The 19,480-nt window shown below is 43.7% G+C and overlaps 1 protein-coding gene across 2 annotated transcripts in view; it reads right to left on the bottom strand.

Moving 5' to 3' along the window:
• septin5a (septin 5a) overlaps window positions 1-19,480 on the bottom strand; it is a 30,711-nt gene that overhangs the window by 1,671 nt on the left and 9,560 nt on the right. The window contains exons 1-9 of one of the 2 annotated variants that reach the window (XM_023979444.2): window positions 5,394-5,815; window positions 3,980-4,070; window positions 2,317-2,403; window positions 2,087-2,210; window positions 1,367-1,501; window positions 997-1,114; window positions 731-832; window positions 473-569; window positions 22-157 (exon numbers count right to left, since the gene is read on the bottom strand). In XM_023979444.2, coding sequence (XP_023835212.1) covers window positions 22-157; window positions 473-569; window positions 731-832; window positions 997-1,114; window positions 1,367-1,501; window positions 2,087-2,210; window positions 2,317-2,403; window positions 3,980-4,070; window positions 5,394-5,468 — 965 coding nt within the window. In that variant the 5' untranslated portion in view covers window positions 5,469-5,815. Of the gene's footprint in view, window positions 1-21; window positions 158-472; window positions 570-730; window positions 833-996; window positions 1,115-1,366; window positions 1,502-2,086; window positions 2,211-2,316; window positions 2,404-3,979; window positions 4,071-5,393; window positions 5,816-19,480 lie in introns of those variants that run through there. The other variant, XM_023979445.1, reaches the window with a different exon arrangement.

Genomic DNA, 19,480 nt, shown 5'->3' with positions numbered 1-19,480 from the left:
TATACACACAGACGCACATACCTGGTCATGTCCTGTATACACTGGGCTCTGTAGTTCTCATAGTGCACATCACATGTCACGTCTTTGAGGTCATGCATGTGGGAGCGAATCAACATGTTCCTCAGCTTCACAAAGTCACAGTGAGACTGGTTCTCCACTGAAACACAAACACAAACAGAAATCACTGACATGATTTGCTTCGATAAAACATTCCTCTCTGTTGTATCCACCAGCAGTGATGCACTGTATCCTATTAGGAACAGGGCGTTTTCTGAGAAAAAAACTGAGCCTAATCATAATGCATTGGTTGAGACATACGGGTAGATAGAGGTTGTTTTTCATAGTTTGAGTTTCAGCCATTTTTCTTTCAAAAATGTTAATAATATGTGAGGAAAAGCATGTTTCACCATGCAACTTAAAGAGTCAAAGCCCTGAGTAATATTGGTCTGTGTCCTCCATTGTTGTCACCCACCTTCCACAATACCCCATGGATAGAGTCTCCCTCTCACTCTCTGGCCCCTGGCCTCAACCACTGTGTTACTGCCAATCACTGCTAACGGACAGCACTCCTACACACACACACACATGCGCACACACACACATGCGCGTACACACACAGGTTAGGATTTGGCATGATAGATTGACATGTTAGAAGGTTTGGTTGAGTTTAGAGTTCTTGTTCCGCTCATAACTCTATTCTTAATGTTCGGTCTCCAGTTGTGTGTCTCACCTTCAGTTCTTTGTCCAGTTGTTTGAACTCCTCGTCCTCATCAGAGTCACACTCTGGGAACTGGTACACCTTAATGCCAAACCTCTCAATTTCCTCACGGACCTACACGCACACACAAACGAACACGCGAACACACACACGTGCAAACACGTGGCACCACACATTGTGCTGGGTGAGCAACTTCCTAAAGTTCGTGCATCCAATCTTACAATCACAATGTGACACCTGCTTCAGCAGTTTTAGTCTGTCTGCTGTGTTGAACTCACCCTGTCTTTGAGTTTCTTGATCTCATTGGGAGTGAGACAGTCAGCCTTGGCAATGAGAGGAACCACGTTCACCTTCTCATGGAGAGCCTTCATAAACTCAACATCTACTGGACGCAGTCTGCAAGGGAGAGGAGATACCCCGCCTGGTCAGTGTATGTGCGTGTGTACCTGCATGCATGTGTGAGCTTTCATGGAGACTAAGTGCATTCTGACTGAGGTGGACAGTAATAACAGTGTTTGCTGGTTGAGTTGTATTGGTGCTGTTTACATAGTATCCTCCTGCCATCACACTCAGGATGTGTTATTACTATCTATACCTGTCATTACACTATCACATTCCTGTGTATGTATGTGTGTGTGTTTATGTTACCCGTGTCCGAACGGAGGAATGAAGTAGAGACAGCAGTGGACTCTGTTGTCCTGTATATTCTTCCTGTTCAGTCCACTCTCATCTCTGAAGTACTGCTCAAATTGCTGGTCGATGTAGTCTGTGATCGGCTTCCAGCTACACACACACACACACACACACACACACACACACACACACACACACACACACACACACACACACACACACACACACACACAGTCAAGGCTTACAGGAACTGTCAAAATAGAGTTGCACACTATATATAAGCTCCCAGTAATTCATAACCCTGAAGTAGGCAATGTGATGCTGAAACGTTGGTGGTTTATATATTGTGACTCTCTTTATTTATTTTTCATAGCCTACAGTTTACTTTCGGTTAGTCAGCATCTCTACTAACATTTTTGGGTGTGCGCCAGCTCATGTTTACAGGAACGACATACAAGATGAATTTCTGCTATCATTCCTATTTTAGGTCAATCTTCTAACCCAGTGTTTCCCAACTCCAGTCCTAGAGTTCCCCAACAGAACACATTTTTGTTGTAGCCCCGGACAAGCACACCTGATTCAACTTGTCAACTAATCATCAAGCCCTTATTGAGTTGAATCAGGTGAGTTTGTCTGGAACTACAATAAAAATGTGTTCTGTTTGGGGAACTCTAGGACTGGAGTCGGGAAACATTGTTCTCACCCGTAAAGAAGCCTCAAAGAGATTTAGCTCACCATTCATTGTTGTTGACAGCGTCTCCAAACCCTGGCGTGTCTACAATGGTCAATTTGAGCTTCACTCCTTTCTCCTCAATGTCTACTGTATGCTTAATGATCTCCACTGTCTGGTTGATACGCTCTGAGAGAGGGAGGGATGGATAGAGAAAGGGAAGAGAACCTCTAATGAGATGGCATTTTAAAATTGCTCTAGATTACATTTTAATGTGTGTGTGTGTGTCACTCACCCTCAGCGTTGAGTAGTTTCCTGTCCTTGTACAGGTCTGTGAGGAACAGGCTGTTGACCAGAGTAGATTTACCCATACCAGACTCCCCTGTAACATGATATACATATTACATACACTGAACAAAAATATAAGCGCAACAATTTCAACGATTTTACTGTGTTACAGTTCATATAAGGAAATCAATCAATTGAAATAAATTCATTAGGCCCTAATCTATGGATTTCACATGACTGTGAATACAGATTTGCATCTGTTGGTCACAGATACCTTAAAAAAAAGGTAGGGGTGTGGATCAGAAAACCAGTCAGTATCTGGTGTAACCACCATTTGCCTCATGCAGCGAGACACATCTCCTTCTCATAGAGTTGATTGTGGCCTGTGAAATGTTGTCCCACTCCTCTTTAATGTGCAAAGTTGCTGGATATTGGCAGGAAATGGAACACGCTGTCGTGCTCAATGGGTGACATGTCTGGTGAGTATGCAGGCCATGGAAGAACTGGCTGGGACATTTTACGCTTTCAGGAATTGTGTACAGATCCTTTCGACATGGAGCCGTGCATTATCATGCTGAAACATGAGGTGATGGAGGTGGATGAATGGTACAACAATGGGCCTCAGGATCTCGTCACGGTATCTCTGCATTCAAATTGCCATCAATAAAATGGAATTGTGTTTGTTGTCCGTAGCTTATGCTACCCATACCATAACCCCACCACCACCATGGGGAACTCTGTTTACAACATCTGTCATCTGCCCGGTACAGTTGAAATCTGAATTAATTTGTGAAGAGCACACTCCTCCAGTGTGCCAGTGGCCATCGAAGGTGAGCATTTGCCCACTGAAGTCGGTTACGATGCCAAACTGCAGTCAGGTCAAGACCCAGGTGAGGACAACTGCAGGCAGATGAGCTTCCCTGAGACAGTTTCTGACAGTTTGTGCAGAAATTGTTGTGCAAACCCACAGTTTCATCAGCTGTCCGGGTGGCTGGTCTCAGACGATCCCACAGGTGAAGACACCGGATGTGGAGGTTGTTACACGTGGTCTTCGGTTGTGAGCCCGGTTAGACGTACTGACAAATTCTCTAAGATGACGTTGGAGGTGGCTTATGGTAGAGAAATTAACATTAAATTATCTGGCAACAGCTCTTGTGGACATTCCTGCAGTCAGCATGCCAATTGAACGCTTCCACAAAACTTGAGACATCTTTGGCATTGTGTTGTTTGACAAAACTGCACATTTTAGAGTGGCCTTTTAATGTCCCCAGCACAAGGTGCACCTGTTTAATGGTCATGCTGTTTAATCAGCTTCTTGATATGCCAAACATGTCAAGTGGATGGATTATCTTGGCAAAGGAGAAATGCTTACTAACAGGGATGTAAGTAAACAAATGTGTGCACAAAATGTGAGAGAAATAAGCTTTTTGTGCATATGAAAACATTTCTGGSATCTTTTATTTCATCTCGTGAAACATGGGACCAACACTTTACATGTTGCGTTTATATTTTTGTTCAGTATAACATGTTTCTAAACAACCACCAACACACACAAACGGCCATCAACACTAACACTGAGTCAACATTCATGAAAACACATTAAGTACTTAATATCACTGGGTTGTTTTACTTTTACTAGAGTAAATGCTACAAACAATACTTTCACTGACCGGCGACCATGAGAGTGAAGTCAAAACCCTTTTTCACTGACTTCCTGTGCACCTGGTTAGGGAGGGTGGCAAAGCCCACATACTGCTTCTCCTGAGAGAGAGAGAGAAATAGAGACAGAGAGAGAGACAGAGAGAGAGAGAGACTCAGTCATACTCACACAATAGGTAAACGAACATACAATATCCTCAGTCGGATATCTATTCAAAGCAACATTCCTAAGAGCTAAATAAATTAGAAAAAATGTGTCATTTAAATTCAAATACAGCTCAAATTCAAACTCAACTCAACTCACGTTCAACCCACAAATCCCTTGACAATAGCAGGGGAGAAAGGGGGAAATGCATTCATGAAATTAGAGTCTCTAAGACCTGGCGCTGTGCTTTTTCCACACACACCAACAGACACACAAACACACACACAAACACAGTGAGAGAAAGAGAGATAAAAGTATGACTGATCTTTAACTTTTACACCACACAATGGCTGTCTATCTGGCATCTCTCCTCATCCCCTTCTGACACCATTCACACATCATCCAAAGCTTCTCCTTACTCACAATCTACAGTACTGAANTGCATTCATAACATTCCATTTTGAAATCTCTAAGACCTGGCGCTGTGCTTTTTCCACACACAGTGAGAGAAAAGTATGACCGATCTATGACTTTTCCACTACACAATGGCGTGCACAGCTGTCTATCTGGCAGCTCTCCCCATCCCCTTCTGACACCATTCACACATCATCCAAAGCTGCTCCTTACTCAGACCCTACAGAACTGAAGACTCCACACACACACACACACATAGCCTTGCCAGTCTACCAAGGCCAGAGTCTGGCAGCCAACAGAGGCTGACAGAGGCTGTATTGACCAGGCCTGAATGGTCCTTTTTAAACCCAAAACAAACACACATGCCAAAGAAATACTCAGTCAGGGTCTATAATAAGTTGTCATAATCTGTCATGTGCATTCCCGACAGCTCCTGGGGCAAGGCTTACATACACAAACACGCATACACACGGTCACAGCATACATTGACATGGAAGAGAGCTAGTGCTGAAGTCACACACACAGAGAATTGGGAAATCTATATCAATGAGTATTCATACAAACATCTGACTTACTTCTAGGGTGTGTGTGGGAACAAATATGCCACAGTCAGAACAAACAAACTACCCATAAATCTGTCATGAACGCATCAGAACATGACTTAAGAAAACAGTATGTTCTATATATATCATACTAATATGACATGTTAGAGAGAGAAAGATGGTGTTTCTATGAGAGTTTGCTGACCTGTGTGTGTGTGTGTGTGTTAAATGTCAATTTCTCTTTGACATTGACCCCCTCTCCCTTCTCTTTCTCTCTCCTCTCACTCCCTATCCTCTCTCGCCTGTCACGTTCCAGTTCTTTACCTTCCGCCTCGCGGTTCTGACTCGAGGGCACAGCAAGCGTTCCACTAGTTTCTCCTGCAGCATGATAGCATCCATACCAAGCCAGCACGACACCAACAGGGAAAAGGTTTTCCAAAGGACAAAAACAGAGCAACCTCCTCACAACGCTTCTCTTATGCACCCCTCTACTCCTCTCTACCTCTCCGTCAGTCCACACTCTTCTCAATACACACACCGCTTTCCTATTCTCCCTCACTATGTCTTTGTTGCTCCTACTCTCCTCCTCTTTCTTTCTCCTCTTTCTCTCTCTCCTCTGTCCCGCCACGCTCTACTGCTCCCTGTTCAGACAGGTAGGGGGGAATTCTGATAGAGGGAGAAAAGGAGAGAGCGAGAGCTAGGGGGGTAGACAGGAGGAAATAAAATGGTAGGACGGAGTGAGAGAGGTAGTAAGAGGTAGCAATTTAGTGGAGGAAGAGAGGGACGGAGGGGGAAAGTGAAGGAATAAAAGACACTCATTCATTCACCACATAGTCCCTCCCCCTTTTCCACCATTAGAAAAATAAAGCACTCACTGCTACAGTAATGACCTACAGTATAGCAGCCCAGAGCAGAGAGAGCGCAAAAGAGAGAAACAGACAGACAAGAGAGGGCTAAATAATCTAGCCCATATCTGACCATAATAGTGATAAGTTGTCAAAGAACAACACAGTGTCCTATAGCAGAGACACAAACCCTTTGTGTGGTTCAAGTGTGGACTTGTAAAAGACAGTAACCTGTCACACAGAGCTGAGTGAAGCTTAAAGGACCTCTTAACCCAGCCCTGTGATGACGATAGCAAGAGATGTGTGACTCAATCCATTTCATCCACCTCTGGCCTGCTCGCCTCCCTACCTCTGAGGAAGTATAGTTCCCGCTCAGCCCAGTCAAAACTGTTCGCTGCTCTGGCACCCCAATGGTGGAACAAACTCCCTCACGACGCCAGGTCAGCGGAGTCAATCACCACCTTCCGGAGACACCTGAAACCCCACCTCTTTAAGGAATACCTAGGATAGGATAAAGTAATCCTCCTAACCCCCCCCCTCCCCCTTAAAAGAGTTGGATGCACTATTGTAAAGTGGTTGTTCCACTGGATATCATAAGGTGAATGCACCAATTTGTAAGTCGCTCTGGATAAGAGCGTCTGCTAAATGACTTAAATGTAATGTAAATGTCAATGGCTATATGAAGAGACTAGCCGACGTCTAGACTGGACATCAGCCATACAACAAAAGGCCCCTGCTGTGGAAATTACACTAAAAGTATCAAAGGAGACGTTCTCTCATGAAATTAAATCTAAGTTTATTGGTCGCGTAAACACTTTAGCAGGTGTTATAGTGGTGCAACAAAATGCTTATGTTGCTTGCTCCTATGAATGCAGTCAAATGTCAAAAGAACGGCGGGACGAATCCTGGATGTTCAACCCAAATAGCACTGTAGCTGTATCAAAATGCAATCTATACATATGTACACCGGGGGAATTTACACAAGATAAGCTCATGTAGATTTAATATAGTGTGAGCTACAGTATGTCGTGAATCCAGTATATAAATAAATATGCAGTGTGTATAGACAGTGTAACTAAAATACAATGTACAGTAGTAGAAATATTTTAATAAACTATGGTCGGGGATACAGTATTCAAACACACTTCCTTTGACACCCGGGTGCTGAATGCAGCCCGACAGAATGCTCTCAATGGTGCTCTGTAGAAGTTTGTGAGGGTCTTAGGGGCTATGCCGAATTTCTTCTGCCACCTGAGGTTGTAGAGGCGCTGTTGCGCCTTCTTCACCACAATGTCGGTGTGGCGAGACCATTTCAGGTCCTCATTGATGTGCACGTTGAGGAACTTGAAGATTTTGACCTTATCCACTGCGGCCCCGTCGATGAGGATGGGTGCGTGCTCCCTCTTCTGTCTCATGTAGTTCACGATCAGCTCCTTTGTTTGGTTGACGTTGAGGTTATTTTCCTGGCACCACTCCACCAGGGCTCTAACCTCCTCTRTGTAGGCTGTCTCGTCGTTGTTGTTAATCAGGCCTGTTGACACTGTTGTGTCATCAGTAAACTAGATGATTGAGTTGGAGTCGTGCATGGCCACGCAGTCATGGGTGAACAGGGAGTACAGAAGGGGGCTGAGCACACACCCCTGGGGAGCCCCCGTGTTGAGTATCAGCATGGCGGAGGTGTTGTTGCCGACCCTCAGGAAATCTAGGATCCACTTGCATAGAGAGGAGTTCAGACAGAAGGCCCTGAGCTTAATGACGAGCTTGAAGGGCAGTATGGTGTTAAAAGCTGAGTTGTAGTCTATGAACACCATTCTGACATAGGTGTTCCACTTGTCCAAGTGGGATAGGGTGGTGTGTAGTGCAATGGCGATTGCGTTGTTCATAGATCTGTTGGCGCAGTATGCAAATTGTAGTGGTTAAGGGTGTCAGGTATGGTGGAGGTAATACGGTCCTTGACTATCCTTTCAAAGCACTTCATGATGACAGAAGTGAGTGCTACGGGGCAATAGTAATTTAGTTCAGTTACTTTGGCTTGCTTGGGTACAGGAAGAATGGTGGCCAACTTTAAGCAAGTGAGGACTACAGTCTGGGAAACACTCCAGCCGGCTGGTCTGCGGATGCTCTGGGGACGCAGCTTGGAATGCCATCCGGGCCAGCAGCCTTACGACGGTTTACAAGCTTGAAGGTCCTACTCACGTCGCCTACACAGATTGGGAGCCCGCAGTCCTCGTGAGCAGCGGGGGCACACGTCGTCATCTCTCTGTTTAGCATGTCTGGGAGTGAGGCATCAGTGACTGTGACGTGGCTAGTTTTACTTTTATAATCCGTATTGTCTTAAATTCCTGCCACATGCGTCTCGTGTCTGAGGCGTTGAATTGCAACTCTGTACCTGTACTGTCTTTTTGCCTCTTTGATTTTCTTGCGGTGGTCATAGGTGGTCTGTTCATATTTCCAGACACTCTACCGACACTCTGGTTAAATGCGGTGGTTTGCGCTAAACCAAAAACGCTATTTGCGTTATTGGTTTGGGTATGTTTTAATCATCACTGTAGGAACAACATCCTCTATCCACTTCCTGATGAACCCAGATAGAATGGAATGGAGAATAACAAGGATCCAATGTATTTTCCCTGTGAGTGAGGCAAAAGATGTTGTTCGAAATTCGGAAGAATTTTCCTTACATTTCCTTTGTTAATGTCCCTGGCTACAAGAAATGAGACCTCAGGATATGTTGTTTCCAATTTGTTAAAAGTCCTGTGTAATTCCTTGCAGTGTTGGTTTGTTGGGGGATGTACACAGCCGTGATACAAGCATGCACTCCACACACTGTGAAACAGGACAGGGTGTGGTGGGCAATTGTTGCCAGATGTGGGCCCATGGAGTGTGTGTGTGAGTGTCTGGGTTCAGTGGTGATATCTCAGTTAAGCTACCACTGGAGGACAGACACGGGGTTCAAGACAAATGGAGCTCAGAAAGCTATGGTACCCCAGACAGAGTGGGCAACATCAATTGGTCGATCTCCAAGGRATTCCTAATCGATTACCAAATATTTATTTTTAAAAACCAACGATAAAGCCTTGCATTCCTCTTTTTGATTTGTTTCACGCTGTTGGTGGTAGGTGCACTTGACTCAGCAGTCCTAACGCTGGGAAGGCAAAGTGTTCCCATTTTGAACCATTTCATGTGTCTGAAGGTAAAACTCTGCCTACCCGGCAGGCCCAGAGAGCTATAGGCCTTCCGCTGGCCAATCAGATAGCTCAGATCACCGTGTCTGCAGTTTCCTCGAGCCATAGACTGTAAAAAGAAGCCTTGAACACATAGCAAAGTTGATACTGTGAGATTTCAAAACTTTTAAAACCATGACTCAACGAATACAGCAAAGAGCTCCTGTTTTTAAGAGTAAGTTCATGTTTAAGTTGTATTCAGCAGTCAACACTTTTATAAGCCATAAAATGCACATTCTTCCTACTTCCATTCACGCGACAACCAGCACTGCAGCTGCAATGAATGAATATAGCAAAGTGTTCCGATAAGCTTGCGTTGTTACAGTGCCTTCGGAAAGTATTCAGACCCCTTGACTTTTTCCACATTTTGTTACGTTCCAACCCTATTCTACATTTTATTTATTTGTTTAATCCTCAGCTATCTACACACAATCGCCCATAATGATAAAGCGAAAACAGTCACTGTTTTTATTTTATTTTTGCAAATGTATTAAAAATAATAAACAGAAATACCTTATTTACATAAGTATTCAGACCCTTTGCTATGAGACTCAGGTGCATCCTGTTTCCATTTATCATCGTTGAGATGTTTCTACAACTTGGTTGGAGTCCAACTGTGGTAAATTCAATTGATTGGACATAATTTGGAAAGGCACACACCTGTCTGTATAAGGTCCCACAGTTGACAGTGCATGTCAGAGCAGAAACCAAGCCATGAGGTCGAAGGAATTGTCCTTAGAGCTCAGAGACAGGATTGTGTCGAGCCACAGATCTGGGGAAGGGTACCAAAACATTTTTTGCAGGATTGAAGGTCCCCAAGAACACAGTGGCCTCCATCATTCTTAAATGGAAGAAGTTTGGAACCACCATGACTCTTCCTAGAGCTGGCCGCCTGGTGAGCTAATTATTTTGCTCACTACTCTGTGCCTCACAAGTAATACAATACATGATGTATTACCAGCGTGATCATATACTTACATTTTTTAAATATAAATTCTAAATGGTCTGAAATGAACAACATTGACAGGGAAATTCAAGCACAGCCAATATGCAGTGATAATTTATTGGGCCTACAGCCTACTGCACAAATCTCATTGCTACAGAACTGTTTTTAATTGGTTAATGTTGCATGTTTAAAAAAAATCAGAGCGGTAGATTTCAGCTTGCATTTTGACTCAAAAAGTGATCTTGACTCAGAAAAGGTGACCACTGATCTATGGTATGTTATTTTAACTACTAATCAAGCCCTTGAATAGCTGTATCAGATGTATTAGTGCTGGGTTGGAACAAAAGCCTGAAAAGCTGTGGATCCCTAGGACCTCTCTTCATGGGATAGCTCCAGAAGCTGTAATACCAATCTACATCACACAAGGGAGACAGACCAAAACAGAACAAGTTACATGATGAAGGCAGTTATCAACAGAAATGTATTGTGCTATGAAGCTAAGATACTGTTTAAAGTGAGATATAAGAACACATATCAGATTCCAGCATTTGAAAGAAAACTTGACTGACTCTCAGGAGTGAATGAAAAAAGAGACAACATGAGCAGCAGATTTGGCAGGGTGTGTGACTGAACGGTAGATACTGCTGCTCTGGTGTGTGTGTGTTGGGGGGGTGATGAGAAGATGAATGGAGGAGCGCAGGGGGTCAACGGCAGAGGGTAGGGATTTGCTGGGGTCCACTGTCCAGCTATTTTTATCTGAAGTTGTGTTTATTAATATTGCCCTTGTGTGAGTCTGTACTCATGTACCTCTCATATACCTCTCAGTAAACTGACACAAGACAACCGCAGGGGGGGCAGGACCGAGTTTGGGAAACCCTGGTGTAAGGGACTGAGGATCCAGATAGCAGGGGCAGGGCAAGAGAGAGTTTTGTGTGTGTGTGTGTGTGTGTGTGTGTGTGTCTGTGTGTGTGTGTGTGTGTGTGTGTGTGTGTGTGTGTGTGTGTGTGTGTGTGTGTGTGTGTGTGTGTGTGTGTGTGGGGATATGGGGTTGGTGTCCTCTGAATAGAACAGATCTGTGAGTGACATCACAATAGCCCTCTTCAGGCCTCCCTCTCTCTCACTGGCCAGCTGTCCCGCTGGCCTCTGGTAGGACACAGCACAGGGAGTTCTCTCTCACCTTCACACACACGCATGGCCTGATGCACATGCACACACATGTAAACATACACACATGGATACAGCTGACATCATCAGTTGGATAAAGTGATATAGTACATCTTGTGAGCAGTGTTTTGGAGGCCACTGTGAAAGCCACTTATCAGGGACACAGTCAGGCAGAGATAATCATCTACATTCGGGCTCCCGAGTGGCGTAGTGGTCTAAGGCACTGCATCTCAGTGCTAGAGGCACTGAGACACCCTGGATCACCCTGGATCAATTCCAGGCTGTAACACAACCGGCCGTGATTGGGAGTCCCATAGGGCGGTGCACAATTGGCCCAGCGTCGTCCGGGTTTGGCCGGTGTAGCAGTTTTGCAGCCCCTTAGCAATTTTAGGAAGTTGGCATTAGCTGGCCCAGATAGGTTCCCAATCTCCCAACCTCATAAATCTAATCAAATAAATCTAATTTTTATTTGTCACATGCAACTTTACACATGCATTTTATTTGCTGAATACAACAAGTTTAGACTTTACCGGTGAAATGCTTACTTACAAGCCCTTAACCAACAGTGCAGTTCAAGAAGAAGAACATATTTACCAAGTAGACTAAAATAAAAAGTAATAATAAAAGTAACACAATAAGAATAACAATAACGAGGCTATATACAGTGGGGAGAACAAGTATTTGATACACTGCCGATTTTGCAGGTTTTCCTACTTACAAAGCATGTAGAGGTCTGTCATTTTTATCATAGGTACACTTCAACTGTGAGAGACGGAATCTAAAACAAAAATCCAGAAAATCACATTCTATGATTTTTAAGTAATTAATTTGCATTTATTGCAAGACATAAGTATTTGATCACCTTCCAACCAGTAAGAATTCCGGCTCTCACAGACCTGTTAGTTTTTCTTTAAGAAGCCCTCCTGTTCTCCACTCATTACCTGTATTAACTGCACCTGTTTGAACTCGTTACCTGTATAAAAAGACACCTGTCCACACACTCAATCAAACAGACTCCAACCTCTCCACAATGGCCAAGACCAGAGAGCTGTGTAAGTACATCAGGGATAAAATTGTAGACCTGCACAAGCTGGGTGGCTAACAGGACAATAGGCAAGCAGCTTGGTGAGAAGGCAACAACTGTTGGCGCAATTATTAGAAAATGGAAGAAGTTCAAGATGACTGTCAATCATCTCGGTCTGGGGCTCCATGCAAGATCTCACCTCGTGGGGCATCAATGATCATGAGGAAGGTGAGGGATCAGCCCAGAACTACAGCGCAGGACCTGGTCAATGACCTGAAGAGAGCTGGACCACAGTCTCAAAGAAAACCATTAGTAACACACTATGCGTCATGGATTAAAATACTGCAGCGCACGCAAGGTCCCCTGCTCAAGCCAGCACATGTCCAGGCCCGTCTGAAGTTTGCCAATGACCATCTGGATGATCCAGAGGAAGAATGGGAGAAGGTCATGTGGTCTATGAGACAAAAAATTGAGCTTTTTGGTCTAAATCCACTCGACGTGTTTGGAGGAAGAAGAAGGATGAGTACAACCCAAGAACACCATCCCAACCGTGAAGCATGGAGGGTGGAAACATCATTTTTGGGATGCTTTTTTTTGCAAAGGGGACAGGACGACTGCACCGTATTGAGGGGAGGTGGATGGGGCCATGTATCGGCGAGATCTTGGCCAACAACCTCCTTCCCTCAGTAAGAGCATTGAAGATGGGTCGTGGCTGGGTCTTCCAGCATGACAACGACCCGAAAACACACAGCCAGGGAAACTAAGGAGTGGCTCCGTAAGAAGCATCTCAAGGTCCTGGATGGCCTAGCCAGTCTCCAGACCTGAACCCCAATAGAAAATCTTTGGAGGGCTGTGTAAGTCCGTATTGCCCAGCGACAGCCCCGAAACCTGAAGGATCTGGAGAAGGTCTGTATGGAGGAGTGGGACAAAATCCCTGCTGCAGTGTGTGCAAACCTGGTCAAGAACTACAGGAAACGTATGATCTCTGTAATTGCAAACAAAGGTTTCTGTACCAAATATTAAGTTCTGCTTTTCTGATGTATCAAATACTTATGTCATGCAATAAAATGCAAATTAATTACTTAAAAATCATAGAATGTGATTTTCTGGATTTTTGTTTTAGATTCCGTCTCTCACAGTTGAAGTGTACCTATGATAAATATTACAGACCTCTACATGCTTTGTAAGTAGGAAAACCTGCAAAATCGGCAGTGTATCAAATACTTGTTCTCCCCACTGTACAGGGGGCACCGGTACCGAGTCAGTGTGCGTGACTATGCATAGTTAACAAACAAGCAGTGTACAAAAGGGGGCGGGTCAATGTAAATTGTCCGGTGGCGATTTTATGAATTGTTCAGCAGTCTTATAGCTTGGGGGTAGAAGCTGTTGAGGAGCCTTTTGGTCCTAGACTTGGTGCTCCGGTACCGCTTGCCGTGCGGTAGCAGAGAAAACAGTCTATAACTTGGGTGACTGGTGCAACCTTTTGAGGATCTGGGGACCCATGCCAAATCTTTTCAGTCTCCTGAGGGGGAAAAGGTTTTGTCGTGCCCTCTTCACGACTGTCTTGGTATGTTTGGACCATGATAGTTCCTTGGTGATGTGGACACCAAGGAACCTGAAACTCTCGACCCGCTCCACTACAGCCACGTCGATGTTAATGGGAGCCATGTTCGGCCCGCCTTTTCCTGTAGTCCACGATCACCTCCTTTGTCTTGCTCACGTTGAGGGAGAGGTTGTTGTCCTGACCACACACTGCCAGTTCTCTGACCTCCTCCTTATAGGCCYTCTCATTGTTGTCGGTGATCAGGCCTACCACTGTTGTGTCGTCAGCAAACTTAATGATGGTGTTGGAGTCGTGTTTGGCCACGCAGTCGTGGGTGAACAGGGAATACAGGAGGGAATACAGGAGTACACACCCCTGAGGGGCCACAGTGTTAAGGACCAGCGTGGCAGACGTGTTGTTGCCTACTGTTACTACCTGGGGGCGGCCCGTCAGGAAGTCCAGGATCCAGTTCCAGATGGAGGTGTTTAGTCCCAGAGTCCTTAGCTTAGTGATGAGCTTCGTGGGTACTATGGTGTTGAATGCTGAGCTGTAGTCAATGAACAGCATTCTCACATAGGTGTTCCTTTTGTCCAGGTGAGAAAGGGCAGTGTGGAGTGCGATTGAGTTTGCGTCATCTGTGGATCTGTTGGGGCGGTATGCGAATTGGAGTGGGTCTAGGGTGTCCGGGAGGATGCTGTTCATGTAACTATCTACCATGAAGTCATTTCAGCCTATCAATCTAGTTAGAGTAGCTATCTTGTCTAACTACCTTAGCTGGCATGCTTGCTGGCAAGGTTGAGAGAGAGAGAAAAAGAGAGAAAGAGAGAGAGAAAGAGAGAGAGAAAAAGAGAAAGAGAAAGAGAATCCTCCCTTTAGGTAATCACTGATTATCAGAATCAAACTTCAGAGACATTTTCCCTTTCCAGCTGACAGCAACTAGAGGTCCAGTGATCCAAAGATCAGTCATTCACACAGATGCATTGGTCTTCTTGTTTACTGTTGTAGCCTTTCAGGAAGCTCTTTTCAAAAGGCCACAGCAGTAAACTACACGCATATTACAGAAGTTAAATACACAAAGACAGACACTCATACTACAGACAAACACACACACACACACACACACACATACACACATACACACATACACAGGGAAACACTCACATAGAGTAAGGCAGATAGACACAACCATGCACACAAGCTGTAAAGTAGCTCCAGAGCCAGGAGATGTGGAGAGGATACATTCTGTGATGTAGACATAAAGAGAGGTGACCTTTCCTGATGACATCTCAGTCCTGTCCAACCTTGCCTTTACACACAATTAAGTCTAAATGCAGCAACAAATGGTTGCTGTGTGTTGGGCCAAATATGCGTACAGAGAAATGGAAGGAGAAAAAGAAGGGGAAAGGGGGAAAGATAGAGATGGGAGGTAGATGGAAGACAGGGATAGATCGAGAAGATAGGAGGAGAAAGAGAGGGTGAAGGGAAAAGAGAGGGAAAGATGGTGGAACTTGAGAGATAGAGAGAAAGAGGTTGAGAATGAGAGACGGTGAGATAGAAAGGTTCTTTGGACCCCCATCCCCCATCCCTGTAGTGTTTGCTCTCCTTGGAGACGTGAGCCTCTGTGCTAGGCTCTTTACCATGCTAATCTAACAGCACGTAATGGCAACAATAGTCCTTCTAAAGGACACTTGGCTAGCATAGCCTAGCATTAACGTCTAACCATTCAGCAACAATAGGCTCTTCCACAGTCTAGCTACAAATTGACCCATAGCCCTTTCCCTGTAAGTGGCTTGAGTAGATCTGTAAAGATTAGTAAGTATTGTAGAAGTAGTTCATAACCTATCACGGCACAAGGTGGAACTGTTAGCCACCATATCGTCTATATCAATKCAATCCTTTCAGAGCTACATGAATTGCCAAGTCGCGGGTAGGGTCAGGGGTTTGGAAATGGAGAAAAAGAGGGACACTTGACTAGCGTATCCTAACACTAGCATCTAGCGTCTACCCATTCAGCAGCAAGGGGTTGGTCACCAGGGAGTCCCCCAGGTTACAATACAGTGATAAGTAAAGAGCTGTTGCGTCAAAGGAGCTGGGAACAAGACATTCCTGCATCCGAGTGGGAAAAAACACACACTGTTGGCCTTTATTGTGGTTCAACTGGATGTGCCATTATGAAACACTGTAATGAAGACACCTCCTGTGAGTCAAGAGGCATTTTGAATATTTAATTGTAACCGTGAAAACATCAATGCGCAATACGAAGTGGAAGATAAAGTAACCACATTATTATGCCATTTATTACATTATTATCAGATATTCTTTGATAATGCGTTTTTTCAATGATGCAGCGTATGTGATATGGTTTATCGGTTCAATTTGCAGCAGCAGATACAGTGCCTTCAGAAAGTATTTATACCCCTTGATTTATTCCACATTTTGTTGTGTTACAGCCTGAATTCAATTCATTCTCATCCATTAACACACAATACCCCATAATAACAAAGTGAAAACTTAAGTTCTAATTTAAGTTCTAACTTTAACTAGGCCACTCAGGAACATTCAGTGTAGATTTGGCCTTGTGTTTTAGGATATATGTGAATTTGTCTCCAAATATCTGTTGGAAAGCAGACTGAACCAGGTTTTCCTCTTGGATTTTGCCTGTGCCTATAGCTGTATTCCATTTCATTTTATAAAAATCTCCCTRGTCCTTGCCGATGACAAGCATACRCATAACATGATGCAGCCACTACCAAGCTTAAAAATATGAAGAGTGGTACTCAATGATGTGTTTTATTGGATTGGCCCCAAACATAACACTTTGTATTCAGGACATAAAGTTAATTTCTTTGCCACCTATTTTGCAGTATTACTTTTAAGTGCCTTGTTGCAAACAGTATGCATATTTTGGAATAGTTTTTATTCTGTACAGGCTTCCTTCTTTTCACTCTGCCATTTAGGTTAGTATTTTAAAGTAACTACAATGTTGTTGATCTATCCTCAGTTTTCTCATAACACAACCATTAAACTCAGTAACTGTTTTAAAATCACCATTGGCCTCATYGTGAAATCCCTGAGTAAGGAAGGACGCCTGTATCTTTGTAGTGACTGGGTGTATTGATACAATATCCAAAGCCTAATTAATAACTTCACCATTCTCAAAGGGATATTCACGTCTGTTTTTTTTTTTATACACATCTTCCAATCGGTGTCCCCTCTGGTCTTTGTGGGTGAATCTGTGCTTGAAATTCACTACTCGATTGAGGGACCTTACAGATAATTCTATGTGTGGAGTACAGAGATGGGGTAGTTATTCAAAAATCATGTTAACCACTATTATTGAACACGGAATTCATTTGTTAAGTATATTTTTTACCGCTGAACTTATTTAGGCTTGCCACAACGAAGGGGTTGAATACTTATTTGAATTTGTTAATAATTTGTCAAAATTCTACTTTGACATTATGGGGTATTGTGTGTAGATCAGTTACCCAAAATCCAAACTTAATAAATATTTTATTCGGGCTGTAACACAACAAAATGTGGAAAAAGTAAAGGGGTATGAATACTTTCTAATGTTCAATTATTTTGTATTTCATGCATCATACCATTCTCAGCTAATCTCTAAAATTCCTCAAGGAGGAATTCCTTCATTTTAAAAGATTCCTCACATCTTTTAACATTCCAAAAGGGAGCTTTTCTACCCACATTAGGCGAAAGGAGTCCTCCAATTCTCCTAACAATTTTCATTGGATTTTAGTTCCCAAGTCTCTGATTCCTCCTCTCAAACATCATATAATCTCTAACTTATCAAGGTCACCCAAACACTTCCTTCTTAAAAAGGGGTTTGTAATTCTATCTGGGTCAGGCATGGGTTATTTGCAAAAGCTTTTTAAACGCCTACGCAAAGGCTGAGACATGGGTAGCTGTACAGGGAGAGAGGGAAACCTAGGGATAGAGATAAAATATAAACGTTCTATTCACGTGTGTCGTTTGCGAACTCTCTCTCACACACACACAAACGCACACAAACACACTGCATGTTTGCAGCATGACATAATGACATCAGGTGCCAGAGAAAAATACTAATTTCAGTTCAGATAAAGAACAAAGACAAACACTCAGAACAGGTGAGAGAGAAAGTTGAACATGTAGCTACCAGACAATTTTCTGTAAACAACCATAAACTGATTATGTAGTATCCTTTTGTACTAAAGGGATAGCTCAGATGAACTCGTGGATACCATGTTTATGTATATGCGTCCAGTATGAAGAAAGTTAGAGGTGGTTTCGCAAGCCAATGCTAACTAGCGTTAGCGCAATGACTTGAAGTCTACAAGAACAGTAGACTAGTTGTTCCTATAGATAGTCAGTCATTGAGTTAGCGCTAATTAGTAACTTCCTTCAAACTGGACGCAGATACATAAAAATGGTATGCACTATGTACAGAGTGCTGGTATGAACATGGTATTGAAGCTAGGTAGGGTTGGTGCTTGTTACATGAAGAGTGGGCAATATTTACCCTCTGATAATGTCCTTTAAGCAGTGCTAAAGAGCTGATTCTACACTCTTACCAATACCGAACAAGACCCCCAGGGGTTCCCCTGTGTCACGTTCGTTGAATGGAGGAGACCAAGGCGCAGCGTGATGTGAATACATTCTTCTATTTATTAACGAAGAACCCTAAACAAACGTGACGCTATATATAAACAAGTGCAGACACAGGCAACTAACCATAGATAATAACCCACAAACTAAACTGGAAAATGGCAACCTAAATAGGATCSCCAATCAGAGACAACGATCAACAGCTGCCTCTGATTGGGAACCAATCRAGGCCACCATAGACCTACATATGCCTAGACTAACTACACACACCTAGACATACATAAACCRTATACAATACCAAAACCCCATAGATATATAAAACCCCTAGACAAGACAAAAAACACACATGCCACCCTCGTCACACCCTGACCTAACCAAAATAATAAAGAAAACAAAGATAACTAAGGATAGATAACACCCTCGTCACACCCTGTTTGAATGCCTGCCCCCTGCATGTCCCCCACCCCACCCGGCAAGTCTATCCAAGCCTAGCAGCTGTTCTTCACGAGGGAGGATAGGGAGGGGGTTCCATCTGTGACTACAACCAGCAGCACTGAAGGCTGTGTGTGTGTGTGTGGTGGAGACTGGTCCAAGGCTGGGATGTGAGACAGATGCATATCTCCATCTGAAAAACATCTGTTCAGCCCAGCTAAGTCAAAATCAATATTTATCATATTAACACTCACTGATGCATGACTCATTGTTTTAAACCACATGTAACCATATTTCATAGGGATTACCATGACAACCATGAATGGCAGATGGATGGCCAGGGCTGGTAGAATTCAAACTATTCCTTTTTCCTACACTGTCTTTTCAATCAGAACCTCTGTTGTGTGTGTCTTCATACACTATATATACAAAATAATATGTAAACCCCTTCAAATGAGTGGATTTGGCTATTTCAGCCACACCCATTGCTGCTAGGTGTATAAAATAGAGCATGCAGCCATGCAATCTCCATAGACAAACATTGGCAGTAGAATGGCCTTACTGAAGAGCTTAGTGACTTTCCACGTAGAAGTCAGTTCGTCAAATTTCTGCCCTGCTAGAGCTGCCC

This window comes from Salvelinus sp. IW2-2015, linkage group LG33 (genome assembly GCF_002910315.2).
Source record: "Salvelinus sp. IW2-2015 linkage group LG33, ASM291031v2, whole genome shotgun sequence".
NCBI lineage: Eukaryota > Metazoa > Chordata > Actinopteri > Salmoniformes > Salmonidae > Salvelinus > Salvelinus sp. IW2-2015.
The sequence above is the reverse complement of the archived record's forward strand: the minus strand, read 5'-3'. Positions and strand labels throughout refer to the sequence as shown.